Source organism: Siphateles boraxobius, unplaced genomic scaffold (assembly GCF_051911475.1).
Source record: "Siphateles boraxobius isolate OS27281-9 unplaced genomic scaffold, OSU_SipBor_1 5, whole genome shotgun sequence".
Taxonomy (NCBI): domain Eukaryota; kingdom Metazoa; phylum Chordata; class Actinopteri; order Cypriniformes; family Leuciscidae; genus Siphateles; species Siphateles boraxobius.
The window spans coordinates 15,850,894-15,878,762 of NW_027509141.1; the positions used below are offsets into that span (position 1 = coordinate 15,850,894).

Consider the following 27,869-nt stretch of genomic DNA (forward strand, 5'->3'; position numbering starts at 1 on the left):
TGACACTGGGTATGTGTGTGCAATGCATTACTAATGTTTTAAAAAGGGTTAAATTTGGCTGACTCTGTTCTGCAGAGGGAAATACAGTGTCCCTGTTGAAGCCAGCACACATGCACACAGTCTCCCACACAGAGGTCAGTATATGCAGCAGACAGAACACCATGAACATAGCCTGCTTTATAACAGTTATGCTTTATATTTGCCTTTTATTTATTAGGGTGAACCAAATGATGAAGACACTCTGTCTGTGTGTTCTGAGACAGTTGCTGAGGTGAATGCACTGGGCTTTTTATTACGGCACACATTTGAATGTCATAATTAAGTGACTGGCCCTTACACATCTCTTTTATTGTAGGATTTTTCACAACCTGCCCCAGAAACTGAAGCCTCTACCTCAATGGGCTACAGAAGGAATGTGAACAAGGTAATGCTTTAAACCCTTGACATAAATTACAGTCAGTCCTATGTTTGTAGATAGTCATGCCACTTTTTGTGATTTGATCAACCTCCAGAAAACTTGTAATGATCATGTTTGTGGTGGAATTGTTTCAGGTGGAAACAGACTCAGTCAGGGCCCTTTATAAAAGGAGCCTAGAACTAGACTGTGAGCTAAAGGAGCTAGACTGTGAGCTGAGGTTGGCTCCAAATTAAAAAAATTAAATTGGAGATCAAACAGCTGGAAAAAACAGATCTCCGTTTGTGAACTTTTTTTTAAACAAGTAACGCTTTAGTATGAACACTATGAATGTCTATTAATGTAATTTTCTTGCTCTCTTTCTTCCTCCCTAGCCACATGACCAATAAAACAGTTTGAGTCCTATCTGCAGTGTCAGTGTGCTTTTATTAAGTAAAATATTGTGTTGTGATCGCATCTCTGACAGCTGCCCCAGCTGGGTGGTCAAGTGTGATGGGGTCAATTTCATCAGGGAGAAGCTGGTTTTGTGGTGGTTCTCGCTCCTTTCTGATAGTGGCTATATTATGCAGAATGGCACATGCAGCCACTATCTGTGATGCCCGCTCTGGTGACACTCTTAAACGCCTAAGACAGTTGAAACGTGCCTTTAGGATGCCAAAGGTCATCTCGATCTTGACCCTGGTTTTACTGAGGGCCACATCGAAGCGGTTTTGTGGCCCTGTCTGGGGGTCAGGATAGGGCGTTAGCAAAAACCTCTGGCATGCATAACCTCTATCTCCTACCAACAGGCCATCAAAAAGCCCTGTCATAGAACAGAAAAGGGGAAAAATTTGTAAGTTTTGCCATTAAAATAAAAAATGTAAAGTGTACTGTACCAAATTTAACTTGCCTTCCTCAAAGCGCTGACACAAAATAGACTCACGGAAAATGCGTGAGTCATGCACTGAGCCAGGCCATTTGGAATCCAAGCTTGTGATCATGCATTCATGATCACAAGTCATCTGCAGATGAAATGTACAGTAAATCATTGTCCTATCTGTTAGTTACTATTTATTTAAAGATTGATCTCAATGCAAATAAAAATAATTTCACATAGGGTATTGTAGCCCTACCTGAACATTAAGGCTGTGAAAGGACTTTCTGTTCACATAATCTGCCTCATGTTCTCCTAGAGCTGTGGAGATTGCAACATGTGTGCAGTCTATTGCTCCTATGACTCTAGGGAATCCTATCATAGGAATTAAACATATATATTTAAAACATTTCTTAACAGGTAGCTACTGCAGACTATTGTATAATAGATTTCTAAGTGTGAATTTTTTTTTTTTTTGAAGAATAAAAAAATTTGTGTGAAAGGCTACATTTGTTCATGTGATGTCACCCTATCAATATATCTTACCGGCAATTTTATAAAAGCCCTCTTTTATGGACATGGTGGATAAATGTCCAGGGAACACAATGAAGCTATTTATGTACCCCTGCAGAGCGAGGACCACCTTGCGAATTGTTCGACAGACCGTGTTTTTCCCTAGATTCTCTGCATCACCGACCGCATACAAGTATGTACCACTTGCAAAAAACCGCAACGCAATACATACCATTTGCGGTACAGTAAGTGCATGGCTTCGACGAGTCACATTTGTTATGTGCGGCTCAAGAAGTTTGCAAAGATAAGACATTCTTTCCGCGGAAAATCTGTATCTTTCATACAAGTAAATATCAGGAAAGTCAAAGGGATTTTGTCTGTCCCTAAAAACTCTTTCTCTACGAAGTGCTCGTCTAACAATTTGCGCGGAGATGTCCACGGGATTTGGGAGAAAAGGTGAAGCCATTGCAACAGAGAACAGACGCTGGGAATCAGTTACGTCACCTATATGTTTCTTTGCTCACAGCTGATTGGTCAAACTTCAGTCTGAGCTCTCGAATCCAGAACTTAACCTGCCCCGGAGCAGGCTAGCCGTGCAGCGTAAGATACCATGGCAACGAACACCGATTAAAGCCGAGCTGCTTTCATAGTACCTAAAACCCAGAGTTGGCGGAAACTAAGCTGAAACATAGCTGGCTAGCCACCTAAACCGGCTTCATGGTACAGGCCCCAGGTTTGTGCAGATATATATACACTCACCTAAAGGATTATTAGGAACACCTGTTCAATTTCTCATTAATGCAATTATCTAATACACCAATCACATGGCAGTTGCTTCAATGCATTTAGGGGTGTGGTCCTGGTCAAGACAATCTCCTGAACTCAAAACTGAATGTTAGAATAGGAAAGAAAGGTGATTTAAGAAATTTTGAGCGTGGCATGGTTGTTGGTGCCTAGAACCATTTCTAGGGTTTACAATGAATGGTGTGAAAAGGGAAAAACATCCAGTATGCAGCAGTCCTGTGGGCGAAAATGCCTTGTTGATGCTAGAGGTCAGAGGAGAATGGGCCGACTGATTCAAGCTGATAGAAGAGCAACTTTGACTGAAATAACCACTTGTTACAACCGAGGTATGCAGCAAAGCATTTGTGAAGCCACAACACGCACAACATGGAGGCGGATGGGCTACAACAGCAGAAGACCCCACCGGGTTCCACTCATCTCCACTACAAATAGGAAAAAGAAGCTACAATTTGCAAGAGCTCACCAAAATTGGACAGTGGAAGACTGGAAAATGTTGCCTGGTCTGATGAGTCTCGATTTCTGTTGAGACATTCAGATGGTAGAGTCAGAATATGGCGTAAACAGAATGAGAACATGGAGCCATCATGCCTTGTTACCACTGCAAAAAAAATATCTGATGTTTTCTTGGCACACTTTAGGCCCCTTAGTGCCAATTGGGCATCGTTTAAATTCCACGGCCTACCTGAGCATTGTTTCTGACCATGTCCATCCCTTTATGACCACCGGGTACCCATCCTCTGATGGCTACTTCCAGCAGGATAATGCACCATGTCACAAAGCTCGAATCATTAGAAATTGGTTTATTGAACATGACAATGAGTTCACTGTACTAAAATAGCCCCCAGAGTCACCAGATCTCAACCCAATAGAGCATCTTTGGGATGTGGTGGTGGAACGGGAGCTTCGTGCCCTGGATGTGCATCCCACAAATCTCCATCAACTGCAAGATGCTATCCTATCATTATGGGCCAAGATTTCTAAAGAATGCTTTTAGCACCTTGTTGAATCAATGCGTAGAATTAAGGCAGTTCTGAAGGCGAAAGGGGGTCAAACACAGTATTAGTATGGTGTTCCTAATAATCCTTTAGGTGAGTGTAGATCATGGCCATTTTCCAGAGGATGATAATGTCAAGATCAGGCTCAAATTGTGAAAGGATGGTTGTGAGGGAGCAAGAAGAATTGGCACCTCTGTGTCATTTTAAGTCTTTGGGATGTGCTGGAGTGATTGACTCTTGCAATGTGTGCCTCTTGATAAAAATAAATGTTGTGATGGTTTTTTTTTCATCAAGGGGTTCATCCATTTATATATGTGTATACACACACAGACACACACAATTTTGTGGCCTATTCATGGACCTTCCTCACTGGTCAAATAACTCCAATGTAATGCTAAAAATGTAATGTAAAAAAGGTAATCAGATGTGTTTTTTTGTTAAATATACTGGGAAATTACTTGAAGATTTTTTTGTAAGAAAATCATGATCATCAAATGATCATGATCCCCCCCCCCCCCACACACACACAATAGTTAAATGTGTAACTATTTAAATTATCCAAGTAACTCTCTGGGCTGGAATTTTTCAAGTAAGATATCAAAGTTATGACAAGATCACATTTATTTCATTAACATCAAACTCAATTCAAACAGGCAACCTGGCCATTCATATGTCCATATGACTTAATGGAGGGGAGGGAAAAAAGGTAAATAACAATAGCAGTTTTGAGATCAGACACAACCAAGTTATAAAATAATTGGCAAAGCAGCCAAGTCAATATTCTGTTCTACCTCAGACTCCATGATGAGACCTCAGGTGCAACAGGGGTTATTCTGATTCTTATTCACAGATGGGCAGAGGGAAAGGTCCTTCTGGGATATGAATAAACAAAGCACTGAGAAAAAGCATGGACTTGCTTGGTTCTTTAAACTTTATAATGTTTCTTCTCCAGGTTTCACCTGCAAAAGTCTGAATGATTCAAAAAAAAAAAATCCCCAACCTGCCAGCAGCACCAGCTTTAACAGCAGTTGTGGAGTGATGTTTTAGAAAATAAGCCACATGAGGCCCTATAGCGTTATCATTAGCAAAACGGTACCGAGGATCAATGCTCCCTCAGCATGATGATTTTAAAAGAGTCCTGGTGTATATGAAAGTTATTTTTGGATGAGAAAGATAGAAAAACATGTCCACTGTTTATTTCAGACATTGTGAGCATCACCTTTTTAAATCTGCTGGCTCTTTGGTGAGTGCGGGGCAAATGGTGGCCGTGACTCTGGGCGGAGCTAGTGTGGTCGCCATGGCGACAGCCGCTCGTTCTTTAGCAAGTGTAGTCTGAAGCTCCGCCCTACGAGCCAGAGCGGCTTTCAAATGCCCACGGATTTCCTCGATCTTCACCTGGAGTTCTTCAAGCTCGCCGTCTTTTGAGGGGCTCGAGGATCTCACCGAGGAGGTAGGCTGCTGAATGGGCCCTCCGTTTTCACACACTCTCGCCAATAAACTCCCAGTCCCAGAGCTCAACGCGGATGAGGAGCTGGCCTGACCCCCCTCCGACATGACTCGGGTGAGGAGTCGGCGTGTGTTGAGAGTTTCCAGGTTGAAATGGACTCTCTTGTTGTCTTTGGGATCCTCTTCTGCCTTGGTGCTTTCGTTGTTCCATCTGGCAAAGGATCCGAGGGGAGCAGCTGGAGGAGGCGGATGCGGTTGGGCTTTCTGGATGTTACAACTGGGAAGAGAGATGCAAGATATGTGATTTTGTTAAATAGACCACCCAGAAATGAACATTCTGTCATCATTTCTTGAATTTTTGCAGTAACCCTGGGTTTGGGTTAGGGTTAGGCTCACTCTTACTCTTACGTATAATGAAAGTTAAAGTGGACTGGGGCTCTGAAGCTCCAAAATGACAAAAACAAGAAAAATAGCATAAAAGTATCATAAAAGTAATCTATATGAATTGTGTGCTATAGTCCAAGTCTTTTTGAGTCACATGGACTACTTTTATGGTAATTTAATGGTGCATTTAGAACTTGACAGCTCCAGTCACCATCCACTTTTCATTATAATGAAAAGAGCAGCCAAAATATGAATTAAAAAGTTGCCATATGTAACTCCGGAAGAGAGAAAGTCATGGAATTATGGATGAGTGTGGAATAACATGAGAAAAAGTATATGACAGAATTTTCATTATTGGGTGAACTATCTCTTTAAAAAAGCTACACCATTGTCCATCATTATATGGTCCTCAGATTGCTGTAATAAGAATAACAACACTGTACTGCTGATGTTAACTTAAAACTATTACAAATCATAATTGAAATGAAATATATATAAATATTAGATGAAAAAACTTACTTTAAAAAACAAACAACATTTTTTGAAATTTTGCCTTGGCAACTAACTCAAGTAAGTTTTAAGTACGTCTCGGTTTCGTATGTAACCCTCGTTCCCTGAGTAGGGAACAGACGTTACGTCGGATGACGACGAATGGGGTTTCGCTTAGAAAGCCTATCGACTTCGAGGATTACAAAACGAGCCAATGGCAAAAAAAATGCCATGGGTCTGCGAAATTTGCATGGCGCAACTCCGCCTCACCTCGTGGGTATAAAAGGAGGATGCCGGCAAAATGCAGAAATTTTTCTTCGCTGAGGAGCCAAGAGTATCTCTTCACTCCACAGCCATTTCTGACTTCACTCTACGAGACGAGCCACTCTCCGGTGTTTGTGTAACGGCGATCTCCAGTGAGTTCACATCTGTGCTGATCTGTGCAGTGATCTGCCAGTGGGTGTGTTTCTCCCTGCTCGCTTCAATATCGCAGAGTTTTTTCCTCTCACAAAATAGCTCGCACACGGCACGTCTTTTTAAAGACGGTTCGCCAGTGCATTTCTGGTTGCGGTCGACTCATTTCTGATTTTGATGGGCACATTCTCTGCTCTGCGTGCTTGGGCTTGATCACGCTAGAGCAGCGTTTGTGGATGACGTTCTCCCCGTGGGAACGTGACCACCACGTCATTACGGTCGAGACTCAATGATCTCGTTAGAGAGAGAGTCCTCGGCCACGATTCGTCCTCGGCCATGCCCCCCCCCCCCCACCACTCCAACCCCCCCCCCCCCCCCCCCCCCCCCCCCCTTCATTGACGCAACCCGTGAGCGCTCACGGAACGCCCGCGGGCCCGTCTTCGGACCCCCCGCGGGTTTCCTTTGACGTTCCAGAATCAGATCTGTTGTCCATCGCAGCATCACAGGGCGGGCAGGAAGTGAAGATTCGACAGTGCTGCCTCCTCGCCTACTCTCGTTCCCTTTTGGGACCTCTCAGTGGTTCTAACTGCCCTGCAGAGTGCTCCCCTTGAGCCTCTGCATCAGTCGAGCTTAACTTCCTGTCAATTAAAGACAGCGCTCCGGACTGGCTTACTCTCACGTGACCCTGGCCTGGATATGTGCCTAAGGTTCCCACCCAGGTGGTGAACCTGCAAGCGCTGCCCTTGGAGAAGGCAGACCCAGCCTTGGCACTGCTCTGTTTAGTACGCACTCCTGCCAACGTAACAGAACGCAGTGTTTCTGGACCTCAGACCAGCTCTTTGTCTGTTATGGTGGGAAGCTGAAGGGAAAGGCTTCTCCAAACTTAGGTTGTCTCACGGATGTGGACACCTTTGCTTGGCTTACCAGCAGCAAGGTCGATCATGCCCCCTTGGTGTGACTGCCCACTCCACCCGGAGTGTGGTGTCCTCTTGGGCTCTAGCGCATGGCACCTCGCTAACAGACATCTGCAGAGCTGCAGGCTGGGCGACACCTAACACATTCGCCAGATTCTACAATCTCTGAGTGGAGCCTGTGTTCTCTCATGTACGCGATCAACCAGCCAGTACTAGGACCCGCTCAGATGTCTTCGCTTGCTCGCCATTCCACTCCACGGACTGGATATGTGTGATATATTCCTTAGGTGAGCTTCCCCGCAAGCCCTGAGTTTCTCCAGCACTGCTGACATCGATGCCAGTGTCTATTGCCTGCGCGTCGGCTAGGTGCCTCCCATGTGCATGGTCCCCCCTCTGGGCAACCCCCACATGTGTATTTCCACTGTAAGCCTCTCTGAGCATATGTCTTTCCCTTGGCAAGCCACCTTGCCACCCCTGGGGTTGAAATATTCCATCTGCGGCATGTAACATATGTTCTCCATATGCATCCCTCCGGCGCATATGTGTATTCTCTAAGACCCCCCCTCTGGGTTGGCAGTATTGCATATTTCCTCTGAGATATGGGATATGCTCCCCAGTGTACCTTGGTATTCCTGTGCTAAATTGGAGTCCTTCGTCCATGCCAGTCTCACTACAGGTATCTCAGATTTACGCAGGGCACTGGAAGACAGGCGAGAAGGTGGCGTTATTAGACTGGAAACCCCATTCGTCGTCATCCAACGTAACTCGGAGTGACAACGAAAGGAATCGTCTCGGTTACGTATGTAACCCTCATTCCCAGAGTAGGGAACGGAGATTTTACGTCTTCCTGCAACTTCCGCTGTACCGCGGGGATCGTCTGAGTTCAGTTTTGAAACTCGGAGTGACAACGAATCGGAACTACAGTTACTAAAACTAAATTAAAGATAAATAGAAATGTAAAAGCTATGCAACTTATTAAGAACATAAAATTACTAAAACTTACAATTATATTAAAATTAAAATAAAAAAAATACAAATAAAAGCTAATTCAAAATATTAATGAATATTATTTATTTTATGGTAAACTATCCCTAAAAAGAGCTCCACTAAATTGTCATCCAGCTTGCTGTGATAAAATCAGCAACATTCTGAGTAAAAAACAATGAAACAAACATAAACATAAAAAAGTGATTTTTTTTTACATTTAAAGTGAAGAGCTATGAAACAAGTTGTGATAAGCACAATCCTGCTGTTATTAAAATGGAAAATAGATTAATAAAACAAAGTCAAAACCTTTTGTCTGTGTTCGCCCGCTGCCGTTTCACATCCTCATAAGTCATGTTCAGTGCTCTGTGAATCTTCTGCAAAAAAAGAAAGAAAGAAAAGGAAAGAAAAAAGGATTTGTCTCAGCATGAGATGAATGAGAGAGATCAACATCATGCTTTTGATTTTAAAAATCAATATTCCAGAGATGGCAATTACAAACTTGGCTTGGCAGTAATCCCTCTCCACCCCTCAGAGAAAGTAGCTTATAAGACCCTGAGAGATCAAGCACGGCTCATTTACAGAGTCAAAGATTTGCCACATGAATAACAGAGCTGTGCCATTCGTCGTCTTAGTTATCAGCAGAGGGAAGAAAATAAACATTTTGATGAAATAATAAACTGGCAACAGGTAAATCAAATTTAGCAAATAACAGCCCAGTCAATAGGAAACATCATATGCATTAAAGGGACAGTTCAGTCAACTATAAAAATTTGCACATTTACTCACCCTCACTATCAAAACATGTATGTTGGGTTTAATGGAACAAAGATATTTAGCAAAATTACAAAGTCCTAACATGACTAAAAGCACCATAAACATCATATGTGGTTACCATTGACTTTTTTATTGTTATGAAAAGAGCAGCTTGGACATTCTGTTAAACATCTCTTTTTGTATTGCACAAGAGAAACAAAGTCAAACTGGTTTGGAAGGGGTGAATAAGCACAACAGAGTGTTTATTTTCGGGTGAACTGTCCCTTTAAATCAGCCTCATGGCTCACCTGACTGGTGTGAAGCCAGTATTTGAACTTCTGTTTGCGGCGGATATGTGGCAGAACCAGGCGATAGAAGGCATGTTCTCCAGCCAGAGTGAGTAAGGCCCCGGTCACACCCACACAAAGCAACAAAAACAACCCTGAGAAGTGACGAATGCCCATCTGCAGTGTCTGGAAAGAGAGAGAACAAACATAGAAGAAATGATACACTGCAGATATAATGACCAAATGGATGTGATGCAGTACTTGTACACAGGGGGGCAGTATAATCATTCTGACTGATATTTCATTAGTCTGAGAGAAGAGCATACCCTTCCCCGCAGTGCCTTTGATGAAAAAGGACACATACCAACTTGAACTAATTGACATTAAAAATCATCTTTAAACCAAAGCAGGACCCGCTTCAATATTAGACGGGGAGAGCTGATCTGTATGTACCTCTAGATTGTTAGAGCTAACCACAGACCTTAGACACAAAAATCAATCAAATCGAACAGCTAATTGTGTTTTTTGATCATAAATCTGTATGTTTTTGAAACTGCAGAAAGAGTTTTTACACTGCATAAAATCAAGTTAAGATGATTAAAATGCTAAAACTTAAAGGTTAGCTACAGTACAGTCATTTATTTTAGGTTAAAAAACATTTTCTATCCTGTGTTGACATATTTTTGTACCTGAATGTTTAGTCAGACATATTAAAGGGCTCTTTTGTGTGTGTGTGTGTGTGTGTGTGTGTGTGTGTGTGTGTGTGTGTGTGTGTGTGTGTGTGTGTGTGTGTGTGTGTGTGTGTGTGTGTGTGTGTGTGTGTGTGTGAAACTTGATAGTCGGCTGCAGACACCATTAGGGGCGGGAGATTCTTATTCTAAAGAGCATTTGATTGGAGAAAAATATATGGATAATAGTTAATTTTCCTGTAAAAAGTTACAAAATTTTAAATTAGATAATAGGCAGCTTTATCAGTAGAATAGAATTTACATTTTTAAAAGTTGGAGGTTGGTAAGATTTTTTTAATGTTTATGAAAGATGTCTCATGTATTTGATCAAAAAACATTTATTATTTTTATCAATGTTGAAGTTCTGCTTAATATTTTTGTGGAAATGCGATCCAGAGTCACCTTTTAAGTGAACTATCTAAAGGTTTATTTCCCTGAATGTGTAAACAATTTAAGGGTGCGTCCTTCCTAGTCCAGTGGCTTGTTGGCTAGTGTCAACATCAGCATTAAACGCTAGAAATGAGACGGTCTAGTAAGTGTGCAAGGCTACGTCACACACGTTCCCGCCCCTGTGGTCACGGCACAAAAATACTATTAAAATTTAATTTAGGAAAAATACTTTGTATTACAAAATTTATATTAACTCCTTGTGTCTTACATTATTGGCAGTTTAGTGTTAGTGAATAATTTACAGCAACATTTGATGACGTGGCCACTGTTTGAGAAACACCCTAAGGCCGTGTGTCCACCAAAGCGCTTTTTCACGCAGCTGGCGTAAAATTCCAATTGTTTTCAATGGGAGCACCGCGTTTTTTAAATGCCATGAGCTTAACGAGGCGCTGAGCGTGTATTTAAAGCTCAAGCGCTGAGCGCCCGGCATTTTTTACTGGTCGCCGAGAGTTGAAGAATATTCAACTTTGGGTAAAACGCAGCGCTCATCACTGTCACTTTTTACCCAACCGTCCAATCATAGTGGAGGAGGGGCGGGACAAATATCACACCGAGCAACTGTCACAACATTCTTTCTGTACAACGACGTCAACCAGCAGAGCTAACCGAACAAAATGGACGAAAAATAACTTTTTAGTATGAAACAAATTATCTGCGAAATCAGTTACAAGTAAACTGTGCTGTGGATATTCTGTATTATAGCAACGAATCGTCTCAACTGAAAAACCGCTGCGCTGCCAAAACGCTCTCAAGCGCCCAGTGCTAGGCGTTTTCAGTAGAGTGCCTAGCGTTTTCAGCCGGCTAAAAACGCTTTGCTGGACACACGGCCTAAGACTCAAAACAACTTCCTAAGCAGCCCGACATTGGGCTTAGCCAATGGAGTGAGTTTGGGGCGGAGCTATATGTTTGTCAATGAAGGGAAGATGGGAGGACTGTTCTGGGAAACCTTTTAGAAAACAGTCACTAGTTTTGCACTTTCATTTGGTGCAGATATTGCACAACTGAAACAGAGACTAAAGAAAAGAAAAGAAAATTACATGAATTAACTTACAAGTCTTTCATCTGTGTGTTTTGACCGCAGGGCATGAGGCCTGTGTCTTGCCAGAGAAACTTTTCATCTGCTCTATAGCTCTATCAAACTCTTTTTTTCCAGGTACCTTGTGTTCTCAAAACCAATGAAAAAGCAGTTGAAGTCAGGTTCACAGTATATTTTACTTATCCACAAGTACAAATTCAATCCTGTAAATCTTGTGAGGCCACTACGTACTGCCAATCAAGCAGCATTCTGGGAATTAACACATCCTATTAGCGCTATCTCAAACATGTAAACTTGTCGGATCGATTCAAAACCGAATGTATCTTGCGTAGGTTTTAACCAACACACAATGCTTTGTCCTCATGTTCTCATCCTTCAGTGAGCCTCTGATGCCATAAGAGCACAGGGATTTGAAATGGAAACGAATAATGATCTTTTTTGCTCAGGCAATGGTAATTTCCCACCCTGAAATTAAGAGATGAAAAAAACATGCCCTGCTCCAAGCTTAAAGCATTCGACGGCACTGAGAAATCTGTGTTGTGGAAGAGAGTGATAGTTCGGCCTTTATTTCTTTCTCTGCATGTCAGTCGTCAGCCGATCAGGACGCTCCAAAAGTGTCATTTACTCTGAAATCTTCTGAGGTTTCAAGCAGATCTAACGCACACCTCTGTCAGCACCGGAGATAATGACACAAGATAAGTTAGTGAAGGTACTGAGCCAAATCAATATGTAAGAACTGAAGCCCCTCTGCCACTGATCGCTAAAGCAAACATCACTTACTCACATCAGCCTGTCAGACTTAAAGGGGCTCTGTGGAAATGATAAACATTTGAGCTCTTTCATATGAAGAATGACAGGATGGTGTCACCACCATGATCTCAGGAGCTTTGTTTGATTTTATAATGTATCAAGTAATTAATTAAAAGAAAAATGTAATTTGGTAGTACATGACAGGCAGGTTTGGAGGTTTGATTGATTGGCACAAATATTTTATAACTGAGCTTTAAGAAAGAACTCATGAAATGGCGTCTATTTTTTGAAACAGGAAGCTGGGATATTTCAAAGTCAGTAAACCATGATTTCCTACTTGCTAGTCAGAGGCAGGTGGAATTAGTGGGAAGGACATTCTTATTCTATATGACAGTTCTTCTGATTGGAGGAATTAGGACACACCCATGAGTGCAAGATGATGATGTCACCATGGTCCCTTTCCCCTGTAAGATTTTAAATATAACATCATTGCATCAGAAAATTATCGATAGCGGCCCCTCGCTTTTATCCATATATAACCATAATTTACAGACAAAGTGTTCAGATAATGGCGTTAAAGGTAGGGTATAGGCTATTTTTTTATAAACACTTTTTTTTATACTGGTTGAAACTCTCTTCACATTCTGATAGCAATTAATAAAAGAAGTGGTCTAAATATTTAATATTTAGACCACTTCTTTTATTGATATCTTTTATTGATATCACATATCTTCTGTGGAAGTCTCAGGACCAAAAATTGTTCATCCAATCATTGCATTTGGTCTGAATGTCCTGATGTCCTGTGCTGTACAATATCCAAACAAGCTATTTCTAGAGCATGATTACATAAATGTATTTTTTATAATTTGGTGGATGTTTTAATCTACGAAACTTGAATGATGTTTTAAAGACCTCTTATATTTCAAAAGATCAAGGAGAATTATATTTCTCATTTTATGAACCCTTTACATTTCTGAATTAAAAATCATTTTTGGATTTTTTTTAGCAGTAGGCCTATGTCAGCTGAACTTTATTTATTTTCCATTTATTTTTTTATCTGAGATTTATTTAGCCATGTGTGAGATAATGTGCAGTTTCATTACTGAAAAATACATTAAATCTTCTTTACATATTATGCCTTATTTATTTGCTGTATCACTTAATAATCTCCATCAATATAACTGTATCTAAAAACATCTAGGTGAAATCTAAATGAAACTTTCAACCACAAAATTAAATCAACACATTTACATTTACATGTACATGGCTTGGATAACACCATCAAACAGCTCAAATGTATGAGATCAAAAAGTGACACTGTCAACCATGAATTCATTACATGCTTCTAATCTGGTAAAAAGGATTTATATGGAAGTAGAAACAAAAATCCTGTTGAATTGTACTACTTGAAAAAAAATATGCATTGCATTAACCCTCTTTGTATTTTAATGCATTGTATTTTTAGGGCTTGCATTTTTATGGGCTGAAATTTAGCATGGTTGAATATTTAAGCTCATTCAAAACATTTCAAACACATTTTCATTAGTAAAATTTCAATAATTCATATTCACCTTTAATATTTCACTTCCAAAATATTAAAACTGATTAAAAATACAACCTATAATATTCAACAGGGGTTTTCGGTCCATTTTATTTCGCTTTACAAATTCGCTTCCACAAATTCAGTGGTTCAAATTCTCACTGTAAATTCAACGTTGACATCCAGGAACTGCAGGAAAAGCAGTAGATTACCGAGCATAATCTCCATCTGCTGTTAGTCGACCTCGCCAGCAGGGGGTGCAAGCGCGTGTTGTTGACGAAGACAAGAGCAACAGTTAGAGCCATAGACATCATAATATATATGGTTAGAGCAAGCCATTCATTCATAAACTCATTTACAACAATGTAAGTGTATCTGTGATTATTATGTTTTATGTGAAATTCAGTGTCTTCACGATTACTTTTCCTGTGTAGCCTACATGCACCTCTACCGTGAACGAGATAATAATGTTATTTCCCCGATGCGGATGTATACAGATCTAATGTTACATTTGAGTTTGACATATCTATTGGTTGTTTAGTTGCCTCAACCTTATATTGCGGCGATTGTGCTGCATGCAGTAGGCTACTAGGGTTTCCCTCAATACGTCAGGATTCCCCTGCTGGACATATAGAAATGGTATCTGCGAGGATTTCCGGTCAGGATTTAGACCGCACCATAGCACTGAGACAGCTCTCATTAGAGTCACAAATGATTTGCTCTTATCATCCGATCGTGGTTGTATCTCTCTATTAGTGTTACTTGATCTTAGTGCTGCATTTGACACCATTGACCACAACATTCTCTTAAATAGACTTGAAAACTATGTTGGCATTAGTGGAATTGCATTAGCATGGTTTAAATCATATTTATCTGACCGCTATCAGTTTGTAGCAGTAAATGAAGAGAAGTCTTATCGATCACAAGTTCAGTATGGCGTACCACAAGGCTCAGTACTAGGACCGCTGCTGTTCACTCTGTACATGCTACCTTTAGGAGATATCATTAGGAAACATGGAATTAGCTTTCACTGTTATGCTGATGATACTCAGCTCTATATTTCTTCCAAACCTAACGAAACTCAACAATTCACAAAATTATCGGAATGCATAGTTGATATTAAAAATTGGATGACTGGTAATTTCCTACTACTAAATTCTGAAAAAACAGAGATTCTAATTATTGGACAAAAAACTTCCACACGTAATAACCTAGAATACCGTCTAACACTTGATGGCAGCTCTGTTAAGTCTTCGTCGTCAGTTAGGAACCTGGGTGTGCTCTTTGATACCAATCTTTCATTTGAAAGTCACGTGTCTAGTGTCTGTAAAACCGCATTTTTCCATCTTAAAAATATATCTAAATTACATCATATGCTCTCATTGACAAATGCGGAACAACTAGTTCATGCGTTCATGACATCAAGGCTAGATTATTGTAATGCTCTACTGGGTGGTTGCCCTGCACGTTTACAACTACAGCTAGTTCAAAACGCAACCGCTAGAGTTCTTACCAGAACCAGGAAGTACGACCATATTAGCCCGGTTCTGTCAACACTGCATTGGCTCCCTATTAAAGATCGTATAAATTTTAAAATATTGCTGATTACTTACAAAGCACTAAATGGTTTAGCTCCCCAGTACTTATGCGAGCTCTTAACGCATTATAGTCCTTCACGTCTATTGCGATCTCAAAACTCCGGCCAGTTGATAATATCTAGAATATCTAAATCGACTGCTGGCGGTAGATCCTTTTCCTATTTAGCACCAAAACTTTGGAACAATCTTCCTAACATTGTCCTGGAAGCAGACACAGTCTGTCAGTTCAAAGCTAGACTAAAAACACATCTCTTTGACCTAGCATTCACATAACACTCTATAGACTTCTATAATTCAATATTAGGCTGCTTAGATTAGGTCAGCCGGAACTGGGAACACTTCCCTTAAATCCTGATGTACTCGTTACATCATAAGAAGAATGGCATCTACGCTAATTTTAGTGTCTTTGTTTATCCCGAGGTTTTCCCGCAGCCTGCCGGATCCAGGCCGTTTCCAGATCTGACCAAGGACTTTCGCCTGGACCTGATGACAATGCAGTGCTGAAGTGCCAACTAGCCTCTCCCTATGGAGGATCCCTATACCACTCTACAGATAAAGCGTTGTGGAATTTTTCGGTTCGCGTACCTACCCGAAGTGATAAGATAAAATAAAATTCTGTATCAAAATTTATAGACAAGACAAGTAGTTTGTTTAGGCATGGTTTGTAAGGAATTACAAACCTGCGCACATATATTCAAACGCACATAACTATAGAATCAATTATTAATGCGCATGTGAACGCCATCAGCGTCTATCACAGGTTCACGTTTAAAGTTTGTTTAGAGAGAACGGTGTCGTCTTAATAACAAATGATCATTTAGACGGAAGTGAATCAATCAAAACTAACTTTAGCTGGAAAAAACATTATTCCAGAACCACTATAAAACCAAACCAATCTCTGTTACCTTAAATTATATGTTTATCTCTGTAAAGCTGCTTTGAAACAATCTGCATTGTTAAAAGCGCTATATAAATGAGGATGACTTGACTTGACTTGATATAAAACGCTTAACGTAGCTTAATGGACTAATACAGTGATATAAAAGACCAAACTCGCAGGCAAGCAGAAGGACTCAGAATATGAATTTAACGCGCAAAGTTTAAAGCTGAGCGTTTCTCAGTGATACTGGCATAAGTTGGCTTGACATTGGACATTCGCACATTTAGGGACCTTCTCTAAAGTTACATATGACATTGGTATACACGTTTCTAACTTCAATAGCATTTTAAGAGAATGACTTGCAGTCATAAAACCAACTGTAAAGTGTTCATGTAGGTGTCAGGCATAATGCGCAATTTATTCAAATAAATTGAAGTTTGCTATTGAAGTTAGAAACGTTTAGGCCTATAGGACTACCAATGTTACTTTAGACACGGTCCCAAAATGTGCGAATGTCAAGCCAATTTCACATTTAATTATTTAGCAGACGTTTTTATCCAAAGCGACTTAAGTTACAGTTAAACTAACAATATAGGACAACAATATGAAAGTGCTATGACCCTTCCCAGATTAATCATGAATGTAGGAATATTAACATGTATGAAGGCATACTTCCCCAATAAGGTGCGAGTTTGGTCTTTTATATCACTGTATTAGTCCATTAAGCTACGTTAAGCGTTTTGTCCTGATGCAAGGGGAATCCTTGAGTATGATGAGGTATCGAGGGAAACCGATTATAATCCCGTTCATGGTAGAAAAAATTGGAAAACATGTAGCCTAACACAGGGAAAGTAACAATGAAGTTAATGAATGAAACATAAAAACAGCTTTTGTGCCTTTATCATCTTTTCCACATATATACTGACCCAGATAATCATCACAAAAAACTTAATGCATGCTCAATTGTTGTAAATGAGTTTTTATGAATGAATGGCTTGCTCTAACTGTTGCTCTGGTCTTTGCATATCATTTCACATAACTTCTTAAAGGTGGGGTATGTGAATTTCTTTTTTGACCATTTTTTCAAAATTACTTGAAATCCTATTCCTGACCCACTTGCTGGCTGTAAATTAGAAGCACTGAAATTAAAATTAAGCAATTTAATCATCTGTGGAACGGGCAGGATTCGAAAAACTCCAGCCAATCATTTTCAAGACCGTGCGCATACTCAAAGCTCGTGGCCCAGTCACAGGAAGTGCAAGTCGCCTCGGTACAGAGAGAGAAGGAGAAGGTATAGTTGCTTCCGTTTGGAGAATGTCAGACAAGACACCATCACAGAAAAGGAAATCTAGTTTCGAGAGAGCAATTGCGAACAAAACGGCCGAAAGAGAAAGGTCTAAAACAAGGGTCATTCTAGGCGATGCTTTTCAACGTTGGCGGCAACTGAAGGACCAGGAAGGACTACCAACAGATGCGGCTGTGGCATTTTTTCTGCTTGACAGGTGAGAAGGCGATTATCTTGTAGTATTTACTACTAATCAGGGAACTGTCTTTACGGACGATATGCGCACGAGAATTGTAGCTGTTCTAACGTTATAGCCCAGCCATATGTAGAACTAGCTAGCTAAACAACCTGTTTGGGGAGGAAGCTAATGTGAGCGATTGTATCTATGTACGGGCATCTGAGTTTTCGCTCGTGCTTGATTGCGCGCTTGCGCGTCCATGTTTTTCGAATGGGTGGAGTCAGAGCCAGCGTTGGAGGAGAAGTAGGTAGGACCTTATGAGTTGTGTATTTTCAAAATCTGCCGGCCGTTTTGCAAATCACATACCCCACCTTTAATATTATGCATTAACTTAATATGGCGTAATGGCTATGCAATATATGCAAAATGACAAAATAATTAATCAGAATACTTACCGGGTCTCCGTCAACAAAACACGCTTGCACCCCCTGCTGGTGAGGTCGTCTAACAGCAGATGGAGATTATGCTCGGTAATCTACTGCTTTTCCTGCAGTTCCTGTATGTCAACGTTGAATTTACTGTCGAATTTGAACCACTGAATTTGTGGAAGTGTATTTGCACAGCAAAATAAAATGGACCGAAAACCGCCTGTTGAATACTATAGGTTGTATTTTTAATCAGTTTGAATATTTTGGAAGTGAAATATGGAAGGTGAATATGGATTATTGAAATTTTACTAATGAAATATGTGTTTAAAATGTTTTGAATTTAAATATTCGCAGCTTTAATATTCAACCATGCTAAATTTCAGCCCATAAAAATGCAAGCCCTAAAAATACAATGCATTAAAATACAAGCAGGGTTAATGCAATGCATATTTTTTTCAAGTAGTACAATTCAACAGGCTTTTTGTTTCAAAAACATTTGGCATTATTTTACTTCCATAGATTTAACTTATATAGGAATTATACAAATGTGTATTTATTAATTTGTTAATCATAAAACTAAATGACACAGTTCTGTTTTGGGCTACCTCTGAAGATTTCTTGCACTATGCATGCACCCTGGTTTATTTTTCTTTTCACTTTCAATTAGACCTAAACCTGCTCACCTCTGTAACAGCAAAGACTCTCTTTCCGCACGGCACAACCTTGTACCACTTGTCATGCAGCATGTCCATGTAGCCATCTGACTTGTAACGGCTGATGAATTCAGATATGTTGGAGGTGAGTGGCGAGTTCTGGGGCAGTCCAATGCCATAACCTGAAGAGGAAACAAAACCACTTAGCTCATCCAATTCATCAAAACACCACCAGAACAAATAGAATATGCTGCAATATACACTGCCTGTTTAATGATCACAAATTTCATGTTTTGACAAGTTGAGTCAATAAATGACACCTGAATAATGCTTAGCACAACCCGCTACTCTACACTTTTTCACTAAAAGCCTCTCAAAGGCTGTTTCTCAATTTCAAAAACGCGAAGAAAGGACTTGCGTTCTTGTTGATTCTGGTCTTGCGAGGCGACCTTGAAAGAACGAACTCGGAAGGACGAGAGGCCACAGAACGCATCTTTGTGAGAATTGAGATGTCCTGCAACCTTGCTGCTTAACTGACCATCTCAGCAAATGGCGATTAATGACCAAAGCACAATAAATGCTACATAACATCACAAACAAATGTCATAACCTATTAAAAATTTCTTTCATATTATTATAGACATTGTTTTTGTTTAGTTTATAGGTTAAGTTTAGTTTATAGTTTTTAGTTTAAGCTTATTTTTTATTTTATTTTACCGTGTGTATTGATGAAAATGAGTAGCCTATGTGTTACCTTTGCTTTGTCAATGTTAAGATTCTTTCTAATATGCCAATTAAAATACTGCTGCTTTCTTAAGATCTTTATCACTTTATTAAAAATTAAGCAAAAGAGACAGACAAATGTTTACTTTCACGAGCTGTCACGTATTTTGAGCTTGCAGCGGGAATCTCTTAAGTTACAACGCGAAGTTCAAAGCTTACAGGCTTCCGTTGATCGACTGCCCGCAGCGTCTTCTGGGATTTTTAACGGTTCGATTCTCTCAAGTCTGCATTCGATGCATCCTCGATATCAAGAAAACATCCAGGCACTTTCATGCATCCTCTGTACGACGGTTGATGATGACGAAGTATGAAAACATAAGGATGCAAGATCGCTGATGAACGCATATTGAGGAACAGCGAAAGTCTGGAAGGTATTATTAGAGGTCGACAGATAGTGGATTTTATCGGTATCAATAACTTAGTTCGATTCTCTCAAGTCTGCATTCGATGCATCCTCGATATCAAGAAAACATCCAGGCACTTTCATGCATCCTCTGTACGACGGTTGATGATGACGAAGTATGAAAACATAAGGATCCAAGATCGCTGATGAACGCATATTGAGGAACAGCGAAAGTCTGGAAGGTATTATTAGGGGTCGACAGATAGTGGATTTTATCGGTATCAATAACTTAGTTGGACCGCACTGGCCAATAACCGATTTATCAACCAATTAAATTGAAATTGGATACTGAATGAAAACAACCATAACACTGCAAGTAAAATTGTGCTGAACTTTATTACAAAAATAAAAGACAGTACTGAACCATGAAAATATACTGTACTTTTTGAATGAAATAAATATATAAATAATAATCACTGTAGAATACAGACTAGATTAAAGCCACAGTAAAACAAACTTTTGCTGAAAAATGCACAACGCACAATATTCCAGCCTAGGATGAAGTCATTACATACATTAAAGATGATTTGTGACAAATATTACGCAATTTAATGGAAAACAACGTGAGTGGGCTCTGTGGTCAGCAGGATTTTGAACAGCCACTGAGTAGTAGCTTGGCATCGTCGGTGTGTGCATTCAAAACAAAGTGTTTGAATTTAAAATTTTGTTTTAAATACGTATCAGAAGAGTCCATTTCTGTTCCGGTCGTAGTCTCCCAACAAAATTCACGAGGTGTCAGTGATTTTGCCTCTAGAGACAGCTCTCGGCAAAACCGATCATTCGGTTGACTTCTACACTTTAAAATCCAACAGTGATTCTGACACTTTTTAGTTAACTTAATGTCTTAACTTAATTATAAAAATCTAGTAATCTGTACTATATAAAACGTCTCGGTTACGTATGTAACCCTCGTTCCCTGAGTAGGGAACGGAGACGTTACGTCGGATGACGACGAATGGGGTTTCGCTTAGAAAGCCTATCAACTTCGAGTATTACAAAACGAGCCAATGGCAAAGAAATGCCATGGGTCTGCGGAATTTGCATGACGTAACTCCGCCCCACCTCGTGGGTATAAAAGGAGGACGCCGGCAACAGGCAGATATGTTTCTTCGCTGAGGAGCCAAGACTGAGCTCAGGCGATCCCCGCGGTACAGAGGAAAGTGGCAGGCAGACGTAACGTCTCCGTTCCCTACTCAGGGAACGAGGGTTACATACGTAACCGAGACGTTCCCTTTCGTTGTCACTCCGAGTTACGTCGGATGACGACGAATGGGGTTACCAGTCTAATCACGCCACCTTCTCAGCTGTCTTCCAGTGCCCTGCGTAAATCTGAGATCCCTGTCGTGAGACTGGCACGGACGAAGGACTCCTATTTAGCACAGGAATACCAAGGTACACTGGGGAGCATATCCCAAAGTTCAGGGAAAATATACAATTACTGCCAACCCAGAGGGGGGGACTTAGAGAATACACATGTGACCCGAAGGAGACATGGAGGACACTGGGGTGTCCAGCCGCAGGTGGAATATTTCAACCCCAGGGGTGGCAAGGTGGCTTGCCAAGGGAAAGACACATGCTCAAGAGGCTTACAGTGGAAATACACATGTGGGGGTCGCTCAGGGGAGGGACCATGCACACGGGAGGCACCTAGCCGACGCACAGGCAATAGACACTGGCGCCGACGTCAGGAGTGCTGGAGGAACTGAGGGCTTTCGGGGAAGCTCATCTGAGCAGAATATCGCACGTATCCAGTCCGTGGAGTGGAATGGCGAGCAAGCGAAGACATCTGAGCGGGTCCAGTACTAGCTGGTTGAAGCAAGTACATGAGAGGACACTGGCTCCACTCGGAGATTGTAGAATCTGGCGAATGTGTTAGATGTCGCCCAGCCTGCAGCTCTGCAGATGTCTGTTAGCGAGGCGCCATGCGCTAGAGCCCAAGAGGATGCCACACTCCGGGTGTAGTGGGCAGTCACACCAAGGGGGCACGGTCGACCTTGCTGCTGGTATGCCAAAGCAATGGCGTCCACTATCCAGTGAGACAACCTTTGCTTGGAGAGAGCCTTTCCCTTCAGCTTCCCACCATAACAGACAAGAGCTGGTCTGAGGTCCTGAAACACTGTGTCCTGTCTACATAGGCGCGGAGGGCGCGTACTGGACAGTGCAGTGCCAAGGCTGGGTCTGCCTCCTCCGAGGGCAGCGATTGCAGGTTCACCACCTGGTCCCGGAAGGGAGTGGTAGGAACCTTGGGCACATATCCAGGCCGGGGTCTCAGGATCACGTGAGAGTAAGCCGGCCCAAATTCCAGGCACGCTTCGTCAACGGAGAATGCGTGCAGGTCCCCCACCCTCTTGATGGAGGCCAATGCAACCAGGAGCGCTGTCTTCATAGACAGGAACTTAAGCTCCACTGATTGCAACGGCTCAAAGGGAGCACTCTGCAGGTTAGTTAGAACAACTGAGAGGTCCCAAGAGGGAACGAGAGGAGGGCGAGGAGGATTCAGTCTCCTCGCTACTCTCAGGAACCTGATGATCAGGTCGTGCCTTCCAACAGACTTACCTTCGACCGGGTCATGGAGTGCGGCAATAGCGGCAACATAGACTTTCAGGGTGGAGGGAGACAGCCTTCACTCCAGCCTATCTTGAAGGAAGGAAAGCACGACACTAATCGAACATCTCCGGGGGTCTTCTCGGTGAGAAGAGCACCAGTTGACGAAGAGGTTCCACTTCAACGCATAGACGTCTCTCGTGGACGACGCTCTAGCGGAAGTGATGGTAGCCGCCACCGCTGGTGGTAGGGTACTCAAACCTGCCTCGTCCCGTCCAGGAGCCACACGTGGAGGTTCCAAAGATCGGGACGAGGGTGCCATATGGTGCCCCGTCCCTGAGAAAGGAGGTCCTTCCTCAGGGGAATCGGCCAAGGAGGTGCTGTCGCGAGGAGTACTAGTTCGGAGAACCAGGTCCGGGCGGGCCAGTATGGCGCGACCAGAATGACCTGCTCCTCGTCCTCCCTGACCTTGCGCAGGGTCTGCGCAAGAATGCTCAATGGGGGAAACGCATATTTGCGGCCCCGCAGCCAGCTGTGCGCCGGTTCATCCGTGCCGAGCGTGCCCTCGGTCAGGGAATAATACAGGTCGCAATGGGTCGAGTCCTGAGAGGCAAACAGATCTATCTGTGCGTCCCCGAACTGGTCCCAAATCAGCTGAACCGACTGGGGATGGAGTCGCCAATCTCCCGGGAGGGGCTGAAGCCGTGAGAGCTCGCCGGCTGCACAGTTCAGGGCTCCTGGGATACAAATGGCATGAAGCGACCTCAGATGCTTCTGACTCCATATGAGGAGGTGGCGGGTGAGTTGCGACATACGGCGGGAGCGTAGACCACCTTGATGGTTGATGTACGCTACAGTGGCGGTATTGTCTGAACGGACTAGTACGTGTTGGTTCTTGAGCACGGCCCGGAAGCGTCGCAAAGCAAGACGTACGGCCAGCAACTCGAGGCAATTGACGTGCCAGAGGCGGCGGGGTCCTGCCCAGGAGCCCGCGGCAGCACGTCCATTGCACATGGCACCCCAGCCAGTGGAGGAGGCATCTGTCATTACAACGACGTGCCGCAAAGCTCGTTCCAGGGTCACTCCGGCCCGTAGAAAACTGTGGTCCGACCACGGGGTGAAGGCCTGACGGCAGGACGGAGTAACTGTTACTCGGAAGGTGCCGTGTTGCCATGCCCACCTCGGGACTCGGTCGCGAAGCCAAAGCTGAAGCGGTCTCATATGAAGCAATCCGAGCGGCGTTGCCGCGGCTGCAGATGCCATATGCCCCAGGAGCCTCTGAAAGAGTTTCAGTGGAACCGTACTCTTGCCCTCGAACTGTCTCAGGCAAGTCAGCAGTGACTACGCGCGCTCGCTCGTAAGCTGCGCGGACATGGCGACCGAGTCGATATCCATACCGAGAAAAGAGATCCTCTGCACGGGGCAAAGTTTGCTCTTTTCCCAGTTGACCTGAAGGCCCAGACAAGCTAGGTGCCCGAGCACTAGGTCCCTGTGTTCGCATACCTGGTCTCGAGAGTGAGCTAGGATCAGCCAGTCGTCGATGTAGTTCAGGATGCGAACCCCGTGTTCCCGAAGGGGAACAAGGGCTGCCTCGACGACCTTCGTGAAGACGCGAGGAGACAGGGCTAGCCCGAAAGGGAGAACCACGTACTGGTATGCCTGCCCCTCGAAGGCAAACCGAAGGAACGGTCTGTGTCGAGGGAGAATGGAGACATGAAAGTAGGCGTCCTTCAGGTCGATTGCTGCAAACCAATCCTGGGGCCGCACACATTCGAAAATGCGTTTGGCAGTGAGCATCTTGAACGGCAGCCTGTGAAGGGAACGGTTCAGCACACGCAGGTCCAGGATTGGCCATAACCCACCGGTTTTCTTGGGGACAATGAAGTACGGGCTGTAGAAGGGGGCTGGCGACAGAGGCGGAAGAGAGCGCACGGTCCGGGGACGGCGCGCACTGTCAACCGGCTCTGGGACAGAGGGGGACGAGGGGTGCACGGCTCGGGGGCGGCGCACCGTGTCGTCCGAGAACTCTGTGTGCTCAGGGATGGAAATGTTACTTCTTTCTTTAACCACATTAGGGTTCTGCCCACCCGTGGGTGAGCAGCGGGGAGTGGAGAACAAAAGATTCTCCCCCGGCCCTCCACCGGGGGAAGGAGTGGTCCTGCTACCATCTCCTGAGAAGTAACCTTCAACGTCCCTGAGCAGCCCGTCTCAGGAGCGCCGCTTGGCCCGGCGTTTAGCGGGGGGCGGGGCTGGAGAGGGCTGGGGCTGCTTCTTACGGCTTCCTCCGCGACCGGGCCCGGGTGCAGGCTGCTGCTTGGGCCGGGCGGGAGGGGCGAGAGCCGCAGGAGGGCGCCCTCGGCGGCGAACAGACTGAGGGATCTGCCCGGTCGGCTGGGTGGAGGCAGCAGCGGGCCGTCGGGGCAGAATGTGCTTGATGGCCTCAGTCGGTTTCTGGGCGGTGGAGAACTGTTGGGCGAAGTCCTCCAACGCACCGCCGAATAGAGCGGCCTGGGACATGGGGGAGTCGAGCAGGCGAGAGCGCTCAGCATCCCGCATGTCAGCCAGGTTCAGCCACAAGTGTCTCTCCTGGACCACAGCTGTGGACATCACCAGACCCAGGGAGCGTGCGGTCACCTTCGTCGCCCGGAGGGCGAGGTCGGTGGCGGCGCGCAGCTCATCGAAGAGCCCTGGGTCCGTCCTACCCTCGTGCATGTCCCTTAGCATCTGGGCCTGATAGACCTGCAGAGTGGCCATGGCATGCAAAGAGGCAGCCGCCTGTCCCGCCGCTCTGTAGGACTTCGCCATTAGGGTAGACGAGAACCTACAGGCCTTGGATGGGTGCTTAGGCTCTCCGCGAGAAGAGGCACTCTGAGGACACAGCTGCATCGCAACAGAGCGCTCAACCGGGGGGAGCCCAGTGTACCCACGGGCGACTGCCCCATCGAGGGGAGGAAAGGCGGATGAAATCAACGAGTGGTCGCGGGAAGACATGGGAGTCTTCCAGGACTTCGAGATTTCATCATGCACGTCCGGGAAGAAAGGTATTGGGGCAGGCTGAGGACGGGAAGCCGCAGCTGCACCCAAAAACCAATCGTCCAGCCGCGAGCGCTCAGGACAGGGTGGAGGGTTCCACTCCAAACCAATGCTCGCGGCCGCCCGGGAAAGCATGGCCGTCATCTCTGGATCGGACTGAGCCACAGCCGTATTCACACCCGAGGGTGGCAGCTGTGACGAGTCGTCACTTCCAGACGAATCAGACCGGCCTTGTGATGCTTCGATTGACATCGCATCTTCCTCTGGAGTGCCAAAGGACACCCGTGGGACCTCAAAGGACGGTCCCGCGGGGATCCCCTGAACGCTCGCGGGTTGCAACACTGGAGAAGGTGCTGCGGGGCACGGACGAATAGTCGGCGCTTTGTTCCACACAGTCACCCTCAGATCACCCTGGCCACCAGCCGAAGTAGAGCCTCTCGAGGAGGCGCTAGATCGGGGTGTGGATGAGGGGACTCTCACTCTTGCGAGATCATTGAGTCTCGATCTAAGTGTTGCGATGGTCATGTTGCCACAGAAAGAACATGACTCATCCACGAGCGCTGCTTTAGCGTGATTAAAGCCCAAACACACCAAGCAGCGCTCGTGCCCATCAGAGTCAGACACCAGCCGACCGCAACCAGAAGTGCACGGGCGAGGCATCTTTAAAAAGACGTGCCGCGTGCAAGCTCTTTTTCTGAGAGAAACTCAGTGCTGAAGTGCCCGCGGAGAACACACTCGCTGGCAAACCACGCTCAGATAAGCAGGAAGTGTGCACTCGCCGGGAGATCGCCGTCACACCAACACTGGAGAGTTGCTCGTCTCGTAAGAAGCTGACAATCAGAGATAGCTTAAGGAGTGAAGAATTACACTTGGCTCCGAAGCGAAAACATATCTGCCTGTTGCCGGCGTCCTCCTTTTATACCCACGAGGTGGGGCGGAGTTACGTCATGCATATTCCGCAGACCCATGGCATTTCTTTGCCATTGGCTCGTTTTGTAATACTCGAAGTTGATAGACTTTCTAAGCGAAACCCCATTCGTCGTCATCCGACGTAACTCGAAGTGACAACGAAAGGGAACCCAAGTTAAGATTAATTAATTGGTTTGAGTGAGGTTTTTAGGCAGAATAATTCTTAATGGACTTTTCACTCATTTCCTCCACTTCTGCAGTTATTTTTCTCTGTTTGCATTCACTTATTTCCCAAAGTCATCTTGAAAGTTAAATTGAATACAACTAAAATAATTTAGAGAACATCACATAAGCTGACTTCATAAATTGATATTGATTTTCCTAAAAATGTTTTTAGTCACCATTATGGCGATTAGTGATCTCTTTGGTTGGGCACTTGGAACTTCGTTTATACTATTGCAATTCTCTTCCCATTGATGCAGCATGAATTTGGTTTCAAAGGAAGAGAAGTAATGTATGTATGTATAACATAACTATATTTCATGTCAAATAATTTTTGTTGCTAACACTTATGTCCTAAACACCTTGTGAAACTTTTAAATGGGTTTATATAATCCCTCTATATATGTGACAATCTTGCAATTGATCATGCTTGAGTCACACAGACTTCAACATTCAGCATGCAAAACACAACAATGGTAAAAATTACATTTAATTTAAAGTAAATTATCAAGTACTCTCTACAGTTCTTTTTTAGTTACAAGAACTCTTGTGTAAGTGAACTATACTAACTAAGCATTTGTCAGTACCACATACCATTCCTATTTCACTTTACTTTTTTTTTTACGGTAATCGGTTTGCATGCTTTTTTAAGTAAGTCTAACTAATTAGATTTTACAGTGTAGGTATTATTTGACTTTCAATTCTATGAATTCTTTAAATTCACTAATAAAACATGCAAATTAGGCTTCATGAATAAAATTACATTTTGGAAAACTAAATCAAAAATCACAGCTGACAGTTTGGACTCACATACTGTGAGGGTTAGTAAACAATTACGATTTTAGCTATTGATTTAAGCTGTGTCAGAAATCAGACACCTGAATTCAGAAATTGGTCAAAAATGTGAGAGCAAGGATGTATGATTTGCCTATATATGATGTAGTGACAGGAGGGGTGTGTCATTCTAGGCCGTCTCACAGGTGAGATATGATGTGGTTGGGGCTTAAGAGTACTATAATTCATATGCCATTGATCGACCTGTGTTCCTAGAGAAGACAGGCATGAATCTCATTTAATCAGCACACACATGGGAGACGAATTGAAATAAGAAATTGGACGACAGGCATATGGTAATTAGGACAGTCAGGAGTCCTGCACAGCCCAGAAGGATCGGATTACACTGAACATACTATTT

General features: G+C 43.6%; 1 protein-coding gene across 2 annotated transcripts in view; it reads right to left on the reverse strand.

Annotated features, from left to right (window-relative positions):
• Positions 1-4,183: 4,183 nt before the first annotated feature.
• grin3bb (glutamate receptor, ionotropic, N-methyl-D-aspartate 3Bb) overlaps positions 4,184-27,869 on the reverse strand; it is a 192,260-nt gene continuing 168,574 nt past the window's right edge. For both annotated transcript variants that reach the window (XM_077202924.1, XM_077202925.1), the window contains exons 6-9: positions 18,811-18,962; positions 9,276-9,440; positions 8,521-8,588; positions 4,184-5,303 (exon numbers count right to left, since the gene is read on the reverse strand). In XM_077202924.1, the coding sequence (XP_077059039.1) occupies positions 4,796-5,303; positions 8,521-8,588; positions 9,276-9,440; positions 18,811-18,962 (893 nt within the window). In that variant the 3' untranslated portion in view covers positions 4,184-4,795. The remainder of the gene's footprint in view (positions 5,304-8,520; positions 8,589-9,275; positions 9,441-18,810; positions 18,963-27,869) is intronic.